General features: G+C 34.9%; 1 protein-coding gene across 3 annotated transcripts; it reads right to left on the reverse strand.

The window, feature by feature from the left end:
• Positions 1-227: 227 nt before the first annotated feature.
• Positions 228-7,208, reverse strand: LOC133201146 (potassium channel subfamily K member 16-like). Of its 3 annotated transcripts, none has more exons than XM_061336940.1 (6): positions 7,084-7,200; positions 6,663-6,820; positions 5,219-5,380; positions 3,342-3,674; positions 2,219-2,391; positions 228-539 (listed from the first exon to the last, which is right to left on the reverse strand). In XM_061336940.1, the coding sequence occupies exons 2-6, from the start codon at positions 6,817-6,819 to the stop codon at positions 354-356; spliced, it is 1,011 nt and encodes a 336-aa protein (XP_061192924.1). In that variant the 5' UTR covers position 6,820; positions 7,084-7,200; the 3' UTR covers positions 228-353. The 3 variants fall into 3 exon arrangements, with proteins under 3 accessions (XP_061192924.1, XP_061192917.1, XP_061192930.1); XM_061336933.1 differs by having other exon boundaries at positions 6,978-7,200; XM_061336946.1 differs by lacking the exon at positions 5,219-5,380 and having other exon boundaries at positions 6,978-7,208.
• Positions 7,209-10,445: the final 3,237 nt, after the last annotated feature.

Below are 10,445 nucleotides of genomic sequence, written 5' to 3' on the forward strand. Positions count from 1 at the left end.
AAAAAGTCTCTCATTATTAGCATCGTATACGACCAATATACGCTAAAATGGATCTTTTTAATTAAATATCAAAAGGCAAGACTTCGAAGAAATTCCATATATCATAGAATAAATGTAATGAAAATGAGGTATCATTCAGGGTTGATTATATAGATATTGTTACAGGATGTGTGTTACAGGATGCGGAGTCTATTAGAGGTGGGTCTTCTAGCCATCATACACTTACATTTATTGATCACTGTTTCATATTTATCTACACTTATAATACTAACTTGAAAGTACAGATTCATTTCAATTCTCTCTCTCTCTCTCTCTCTCGCAAATACAAAGGACGGATTGCACTATAAATATAATCAAGTTTCCTCCAGCTGAGCTATACGGAGCAGAGTTACACTTCCGCTTTCTTGATCAATGCCGTTGTTGTTGCCAGATGGCGCCTCCCACATTTTGCCTTTCACGCTGGATTTAACGTTTGCTGCTGTCTTACACACAGATTTTCCAGTTTTTGCTAATTCTTGTTGTAATCTAGAAATTTCAGCCTGAAAATAAAGAAGAAATAAGGAAAATATTTGATTGATTTTATTTCGCATTGTAATCTGATAAAATAAGGACTTGGGAAACAAATGGTAAACTTGAGATTTCTTGCCGAGACATATCAGTTAATCCTCTTCCTGAATCAATAATTACGCCAAACCTTTTTTTTTTTTTTTTTTTTTTTTTTTTTTGGTATTCCATTGAAATTTGGTTTTAACTGTTGGAAACACGGGTGCTTCAACTAAATGTTGATTGGCATCAACGGTGTATACGCGTACGTTTATGACATTCATACTGAAGAGGAGAGAAAAAGAGAGAGTATTCCTCGTTATTTTGAAATAGGACAAAAAAATTTATTCATACATAGTTTCTTTTGACTAGGGATATCTGTGACCTAAATTAAACATCAAGACCCCAAGCCCACCCCCCCCCCCAAAAAAAAAAAACCAAGTCGTTGCAAACTAATGACCAATAGTACTAAAACTGTGTTTGGCAGGATTTCTCGTGAACTAAAGGTCATGGTCGCTCTGGAAACTTTACTAGACAAAAAGCACTCAAACTAAACCCATAAAATTTTAAGGTGAGTTGTAGTCATGCCTCGCTTAAGATATGATGATTGCAAAAGCGCTATTACAATGTTTCTAGCAGGATCAACGCAACAGCTGGTTGCAACTGTATTTGGGGTGCTTTTGCTATATGGTCAACAGAACCGTCGAAGAGGCAACCAGGACATTATGGTCTAAATCTCCAAGCGTGTGACTGTCAACGCATCCATAGACATAGAAATAAACGTTTTTCAGACTAAAAGAGAACATTTGGAGGTACAAACATTATGATTATATCTTGGATCACATTTGGACCTCGACGTCATGTTAATCAACGGAAACTTGATGGAACTCTATGAAATATTAAGATGAAGTTTCTTTGGTTATTCAATTCGTCCAGTAACAATTTGACGCTACAACTAGTCAGTATTTGACAGCCAAGAACAGAGGGAGAAAGCCCTTGGGGAATATAATTTTTCTTGGCTGAATAAAATCTTCATATTTCCTTCACGATCATGCAAATAATGTATAATTTCATTAAAATTGTTCTTAGCTGTCTGATATACATCTACAAGTATATACCGTATATACTCGCCTATAAGTCGTTTTTTTTTTGGGAGTTAAATTTTGGTCCAAAACTCTATGTCCGACTTATAGGCGAGTCATAAAATGATAAGTATTTTTCTGGACAGCGAAATGAAGTATTATATAAACATTTCCAAGGATTATCGTTGAACAAAGTCTGGATATATTATATCATTTATGTATTCTAAGATTATACATAAAGTACAAGCATTTACACATTTTAATAGCTTTATTTTTATCTTAAGTGTGCATTTAGTATTTTTCTTAATGATTTAAAATTAAATATCGGTGTCATTTCCAAAAATATTAATCGAAACCGGGTTAAAACATTAGAGCGTTCATTTGAAATTGTCAACTGATTCTGGCAAAAAGTTGCACCGACTTATAAGCGGGTCAATTGCCAATTCCTCTAAAATAACCTCAAAAAATACAACCGACTTATAGGCGGACCGACTTATAGGCGAGTATATACGGTAGCAAACATATTACAGAGATAACAAAATTAAAAAAAATTCCAGGATATGCCCCTTTATAATAAATAATGATATTTTTACCTCCAGCTTTTCTTTTGTAAGTCGCTCCATTTCCTCGGCCTTTTTGATGAAAACATTAGAGATATAATTAATTAAGAGGGACAAGTAAGCCAGTCCGAACAAGATCCAGATATACGTCACTATCCTATACAGGTCGCCCGTACCACGGTGTCCAATGCGATTTTCTGAAATAGCTGTAAATAAAAATGATCATATATGTCTTCTTTTTTTTTTTTTTATCACGAATTGATACAGAGGACGTTGATTTTCTCCTGCATTGTTATTGGAACTTAAATAGAACACCCGAGGACCTCAATGTTCACCCTGTTTATATGTATGTACAGTCAAACCTCGTCATCTTGAACTTGATGGGTCGGGTAAAGCACATTGGAGTAAAAGTATATTAAGACCAAGTGGTTGGGACTTACAACTCAATAGGTTATTTACGTGGTATTCGAGATATCGATGTTCAACTGTATTTTCATTGGGTTTTTTCCCTTCATGATACCTTCAATCACTTAGATGTGTTTACAACTTAAGTTCGGTAAGCATGAAAATTTACATCTGTGTGGTTTATTTATGGTGCATGAAGTATCAAAATATAATTGTGTATTGTTTGTAGACTCGTCTATAAAAGTTCAATCTATTTTCCCAGAAATGACGTTTTTGTTGACAATTCGAATAGAACATGGAGCTTCATTGGGTTTTAGGTTAGGTTTTCATGACTTTAAAAGGAAAACAACTATATATTAAATGTAAACACAATTAATGCGATTTGAAAAATGAATTTAAAACTTTAAGCCAATATCTGCCCCACTATTGAGGGCTATACATAAGTGTACTTGTAAATGTTTCCTGATACCTTGTGCAGGGGAACCTGGTTAATCCTGGTACCAATAATCCGAACAGTCAGTTCCGGTCCGGAACACTTCAACTTCTTAACGAAATTTCTTGAAAACTATTTATACACAGTGTCTATACCATGTACTAAGTATGTTTCAGTAATCCGAAAGTTTTATTAACATTTCATTTTCATTTGATTAATTCGAACAATTTGGACGGCAACATAATAACCAAGCATCGGGCCGGATGAAGGTGACTCGACTGTACATGTATGTTAATTAAGTATTCAAATGCAACGTACCTGCTATATAGTCCCCAAATCCTATAGTACTGAGAGTCACAAAGCAGTAATACAGTGCTTCCAAAACAGTCCAGTCCTCGACGTAACTGAACACAGAGGCCGGCAGGATGAACAAGATGGTGAGCCCCAAGGTAACAATGAGAACCATATTCAGCAGTTTGTTCACCAAAGGTTTTGTCGAGCATAGTTTGCACTTGTTGACCCTAGTTGAGAGGCGTGTCAGGAGCTGTCCCAGGTAGTTAAGCATGATGAGGGTGATGGGGATTCCGATGAGGGCGTAAACCACCAGAGCCACTTTACCGGGGTACGTTTTTGGTGCCAAGTTACCATATCCTTAAAGGTACAAAATACAGGAAAATTTTGTTCAACATCTGTCGTTGACGTTTCTCACGTCTTTTTATCATGTACGCCATTTAAGATACATGTAGGAATTTGATATTTGGCATGTATACGGCGTGTCACAACAAATTTTAAAATACATTTTGACCTAAAAACCTACAAGCTGAGCTGAGATTGACTTCGAGGTCATGATAACTGGCATGTGTATTGCTCGTCAAAATGTCTTTGTACAGAATTAGATTTAGACTTAGAAAAAACTAATTTTGCACTTTTTCATTTGAAGTGCGAGAGTCCATACCTTTATAATAGGCCCATGGGCCACAGCATTTACCCGAGTATTATTGGCCCTACTATTCTTTCTATTTTGACAGAGAAAAAACGATTAAAACGATTCTTTTATCGTTATTCCCCTGAAAATTTTGTGCCCCTATATACGGCACTGTATATTGTCAATCAACAGTCTAAGATCCTTCCCTTTATTTGTTCGCCTTAGCCAAAGGTTGACTTAAACGTTTCTGATCGTAGAGTTCGTCCGTCTGTCTTGTGTTGTGACAAAGGCCTCTTGCTGTATGTGTTACCAGTTACTGACCATACGAAATCAAACTTGATTATTCTTTTAACTGATTTGATTGAAACAGTCCGCAACATGATATGGTAATATGATATGTTTTGATATTAACGTGTAGAATCTATTTTACATGCCACAAAAATACCGAAATTAATGACCTTGACCTTAAGCCTGCTTTAAAAAAATGTGTATTTTGCGAGATGTAGGACTTACATTTAGGATCAGGATATTTAGTTCCTGTGATACTTGTTAAATAAGACCTTTTTAACAATTTTCAGTTTACTTGAATATGTTCCCCAATACTAAGTATTTAAGGTAGAACCAAACATTTCAGATGTCCGTCAGATTTTGTATAATCCTAAATCTTGCTATGGCATGCGACACATGTCTGTCTTGGCACACATTAACTTTCACCCTACGTAACTAAGCTGCTGGCAAGATTCTCGTAGGGTTTGTAAGTTGATGTAAATAGACTTGACAGTATTATACTAGTACTGAGTAACACGGTTTCTAGATTGTCGTGTACTTGTTACGCTAATTTTTTTTTGTATGCAATTAATCATCTTCCTCTTATCATAATGTACAGGAATTATCTCTCTCTCTCATTTGCTTTGAATATTTATCATGCTAAATTATGTTTTATTTTTGTTTATTCGTAGGTTTCTCGTTTTGTGGGATGATAAGCGTTCAAACATTGTATATTTAAGAAATACCATTCACTTTTCTTATCTTTGCATATGAAATACAGTAAAACTTGTCTAATCCGAACATCACTTGTTTCATAATTGGCTGGATTAGATAACATTCCGGATTAGATATTTCAAACAATTAAATTTACTGAAAGGGACTAAAGGTTTACATCGTTATAGGCAAGATTCCGGATACACAACATCGGGATAAGAGAAGTTCTACTGTATTTCGAATTTATCAAATTAAAGCAATATAGCATTAACATGATTAAATGATTTACCTATGGTCGTTACCACGGTAACAACAAAGGAAAAAGCTCCAATGAAATCCCACTGTGTATATACCGTCGTGTTACGTAGAGTGTTTAAAGCGAACGTAAATTCTTGGTCCACTTGACCTAGCACGTTGATTAGGTCATCGTGTTTTACACAGGAATGGTTACCTTTGAGGAAAAAGGGTCATTTCAAATATATCAAGATGGAAGATATATAAATAAAAGATGTAAATTAACAACAAGAATATATTGTAGTTTTATCTAGGCGATGCTATGCATGATTTTTTTTTTTACCTCAACATGCTCAAAGCATAATGCTATCCTGTACCCAGTATGTCTAGCTTAATGAGTAATCAATTAACACTCCCGTTTGAACTTTTAAATTGATTGATATACAATGTTTGGGTGCATTAACATTATGAATATGTACATTTTTATTTAGATTTTTTTAAAGGGGGGGGTCGAATTTTTTTATGTCTTAGACAATTTATGAAAAAAGGGCTTAGTGTTAGGGGGAGGGGTGGGCTGAGTGTTGGGGTAAGGGTGGGCTGAGTGTTGGGGGGTGGGGGTGGGGGTGGGCTGAGTGTTAGGGGGAGGCTCAACAGTCACCGGGTGGGATGAGTGTAAGGGGGAGGGGTGGGCTGAGTGTTAGGGGGAGGGAGGAGGTGCCTGCATGTGTTTCAGTTGATGTAGATATATATCCATTGAATACTGGCATTGCAATGGCAACAATTATATCCCATATTTATTAACAATAAATAAGTTATTTTCAAATTTGTGCAATATAATACTGGATATCTAAAAGATAAAAAAAACTTTGATCGAAATCACAAATAAGCCTTTACAAAACAATACGGGCTTTTACACAAGAGTTGGCGATATGTGGAATATAGATCGGTGGCTCGTAATTTATTTTTTTAAAATGAAATCTAAAGAAAGATTACTATTGAAATAAACTTCAAAGAACATTTCTTCTCCCCTTAAAGACACTTGCATCGACGCGAACTTGTAGCAATGAAAACGCAGAATAAAAATAAATTAGTTGTGTGCGTGTTTCTACATATTTTTCATTAGCTTCCACGTGCAACTTAATTCTTATGCCTCGGAACACGTGAGTGTACGATCATCCTTGAACTACCTTGTTTTAGATGGACAAGCATTCCAGACAATTTTAGCAAGAATACACCTATTAAGAGTATTGTTCTCCCGGATTTTACCTTAATATTTTACTTTGTGCGGAATAAAAGAAACCTATTTCTGCTACACATTAGGAGTAAATTCTTCTGAAGGACAATGGTGCGGAATTCTACATGGCAATGGTTTTTCACATTGCGTCATTCCACAGATAATAGGCTTATTACAGATAATTGAAAGGAATTCTACATATTTAAAAAAGGATGAAAAATATCAAGCTGTTTACAAGATATAGTAATGGATATATAGTAATTACCTATGAAGTTTCTAAGGAAGGCTTCTAACTGAAGGCGTCTCTCTATTTCTGGATCGCCCTCGATATGACTGAAGATAGCGGCTCCCACACACAAATACACCACCACCAAAACTAGCAGAACCACCATTCGCTTCCATCCAGGACCTTCTGACGTCATCCTCTAAAGTCAAACGGAAATTAAAATTTCAAAGATGTAAACTTTTCTTAAGTTACATCAATTCTTTGTGACATTATTCAAATGTCTCGAAAGGCAGGTGTTCCAAACATTAGTAGTTTTATAAGAAGTGTTCCAAACGTCACTAGTTTATAAAGTACATATTTTTGTAAACAATTCAAAGGCATCGAGTCTTATTTTTTGGAAAATACCACAATATAAAAAAGTAAATCCAACTAATTGAAAGGTTTCCATTCACTAGGTTACCCTTTTTTCTCCCAGGAATCGGGCAGGAATCGAGATCGTGGAGATTCTATCTCCTGATGTTGGCAGTATTTCTTGTTTACGCTAGTCGTGCATATTTTCTGTTTCTGATCGACAGGCCATCTTATTCATCCAGACGTTGTCACCAAAGCTTCTATTTATATATCTATCCCATCGCTCCGATGATGCAGTTGATTTACCGAGTCGCTTTTATTCAATTGCATGAACAATTGTTTTCCTATGACGGCCCTGCGGCACTCAATCAAGAGAAATTTTTAAATGGAAATGGTAGAAACACATAAAACTTGTAAGTTAAACTTAAGTATAGAAAGGTGTAGACAAGATGCTTTTTAATTAGCAAACGTACATTTGAAATTCTCTTTGAGGTTCATTATTGTAAATGCCATCACTCTATTATTTTACGGTGTCTAACTACGGATGCCTCATTAAGAATTACGGGGGGAAATGGTAATTAGTATTAGAATATTGTATTCTCTCCCTCTTTTATTTGGGGGGGGGGGGTTGTCTTGTCTCTTGTTACAATTCAAACATTAGCAGAATAAGCCAAAATGTATTTTTAATAAAAATGCATGATCCTTGAATGACTGCAGTATTAAGTTCTAGTACGTATATTTTCATGGTGTACCATTATTAAGAAGAAAATTTCTATATCACTTATTCATTTTGTAGTTGGTGATTTTTGTAAAGACGAAAATCGATGCAGTTCCCCGTTTAATTGAGGTTTTCTAAATTATACATTAAAAGTAGCTGCAGAACTGTAGCTCTCCGAAAAAAAATTACAGATTCCGGTCTGTCAATTTTTTTTCGGAGAGCTACAGTTCTGCAACTACATTAAAAGATACTCGTACATATGGTTTTGACTGTCACGTGGTCATTTAAAAACTTCTTATATAGCTAAAATCAATTGTGTTCCGAGTTCATCAATATATCGACAAAATTAATTACAGTTGTGGCAAGTTAGTTCATTCTCTAACCTGAGATATGTATAAATAAATAATGCACATGATTCTGACATGGTTACTAAAAAAAATTTCTCAAGAACCACTAAGCAGATTTTCACCAAACTTACGTACACGGATGAGGATATGAAGAGTAAAAAATTGTTCAAGACATTACCCTGGGACAAAGGGCGTGGTTTCAAGGTCACTTTAAAGTTGACCAAAAAATATGCTTTGATATATTGCTTACTATAAGGACTATGATCATCAAATCTTTTCAGTTGATGCATCTTAGGTACTTTTTTGAATTTTGCATGTATTCATTTTCAATTTGATTTTGATGCATATCTTGGAGACTTTGAAGCCTATGATCATCAAAACTTGTCAGTTTATGCATCATGGGGCCTTGACGTGTGCAAAAAAGTGGGTCACCGGGATATGGCTAATCATTTTCGAAACATTTAAGCTCAATTATTTCAAATACTAGAGGCTTAGAATCATCAAACCTTGTAGGATGATGTATCTTGGGATCTTCAAACACATTTATTAAAAAGAAGGTCACAGTGACCTACTTTTTAAATTTTGCAGGCATTCATTTTCAAACTGTTTTAGAGACATATTTTGGACACTTTGAAGGCTATGATCATCAAACCTTGTCAGCTGATGCATCTTAAGACCTCTAAATATTTCAACCAAAAATGGGTTACCATGACCTACTTTTCGAATTTCATGGCTATATTTAAATATTTCAGATGCCATTTGGAATAGTATCATCAAACTTTGTCAGTTGATGCATCTTGGGTCCTCGGAGTGTGTCAACTAAAAAAGTAGGTCACTGTGACCTACTTTTGGAATTTTATGGCTTTATTTAAATATTTCAAATGCTAATTGGCATAGAATCGTCGAACTTTGCCAGTTGATGTATCTTTGGTCTTCGGAGTTAGTCAGCTGAAAGGTTGGTCACCATGACCTACTTTTGGTATATGGCTATATTTAAATATTTTTTCAGATACAAATTGGCTTAGAATCATCAAACTTTGTCAGTTAATGTATTTTGGGTCCTCGGAGTGTATTTACTGAAAAGTAGGTCACCGTGACTACTTTTGGAATTTTATGGGTATATTTAAATATTTCAGATACTTATTGGCTTAGAATCATCAAACTTTTTCAGTTAAAATATCTTGGGTCTTGGAGTGTATCAACTGAAAAGTAGGTCATGATGACCTGAGCTTTGGGAATTATATTGTTGTATTTAAATATTTCAAATAAAAATAGGCTTAGAATCAAACTTTGTCAGTTGATGTATCCTGGATCCTCAGAGTGTGTCAACCAAAAAGTATGTCACGATGACCTACTTTTGGAATTTCAAGGCTTTACCTAAAGATATAGAATAATAAGAGGCTTCAAATAGAAGTGATAGGTTGTACAATTCATCAGAAGAGCAATTCAAGGTCCTTGGGACTCTTGTAATTAACAATATATTCAATAGGGATTGTATGAAAAAGTTTAAATATGCATTAGATCAGGAAACTGTTGCACAATAATTGTCTTTCTTAGCAGAGTGGTTCTTGAGATTTTTAAAATACCCCCATTTTTCACTATTTCTCCACTTTAAAGTAGACTGAGTCCTTCTTTTGAATAAATTTGAATTCACCTAGGGATACTTTCTTGAAAGTTTGTCTTAGTGTTTGAAGATTTGAACACTTTACAGACAACATACGAAAGATGACTGACAGGAAGATGCTGAGAAAAAAATAAAAGCATCTTTAAAAAAGATGGAAGTAACCAGCACGCACATGAATCTCAGCTTATAATAGACACTTTTCAATGAAAGATAAATTCAGATTTCAGACTACCTTAAGATGTTAAATGTGACCTTATTAAATCTCTAGCATATTTATTTCTATCCAGTATTCAGTCTTCTGGTCAGAGCTTATACATGTAAGGTGCCCTTGTCCCCCCGTCTACATGTTTGTCTGTTCGTCTGTTAACAATTTTTTTCAAAACACTACAACATGTATACTTTTGATTCATGCAATTTTTATGAGACTTGGTACACATGCAAGTAGACTTCTTTATAAACTAGTATCATTCTTTTATTATTTCGACGTACAGCATTGCAATGGTTACTAGAAATAGAAAGAATGTTTCCACTTAAGCATATTGCCGTGGCCCCTTTTTCGGACCCCTCTAACATCATCTAATTAACTCAAATGTTAATTATTTTACACCTAACCCATATTTTGTTATCTGTGTGGTACATTATTTGCAAAAATTTACTTTGAAAACGGCGCTTTAGTTTTATTAAAGGTAATTAAAAATGCCCACTAGTGGGTGTTAATTCCGGAATGCTGCGCTTGTCCGAGCTGGGTTTTAATTGTGTCTCATTACTATTCGGAGTAGGCG

This window comes from Saccostrea echinata, unplaced genomic scaffold, assembly GCF_033153115.1.
Source record: "Saccostrea echinata isolate AGI-Se365-2 ecotype Australia unplaced genomic scaffold, CSIRO_AGI_Sech_v1 ptg000002l, whole genome shotgun sequence".
Taxonomy (NCBI): Eukaryota; Metazoa; Mollusca; class Bivalvia; order Ostreida; family Ostreidae; genus Saccostrea; species Saccostrea echinata.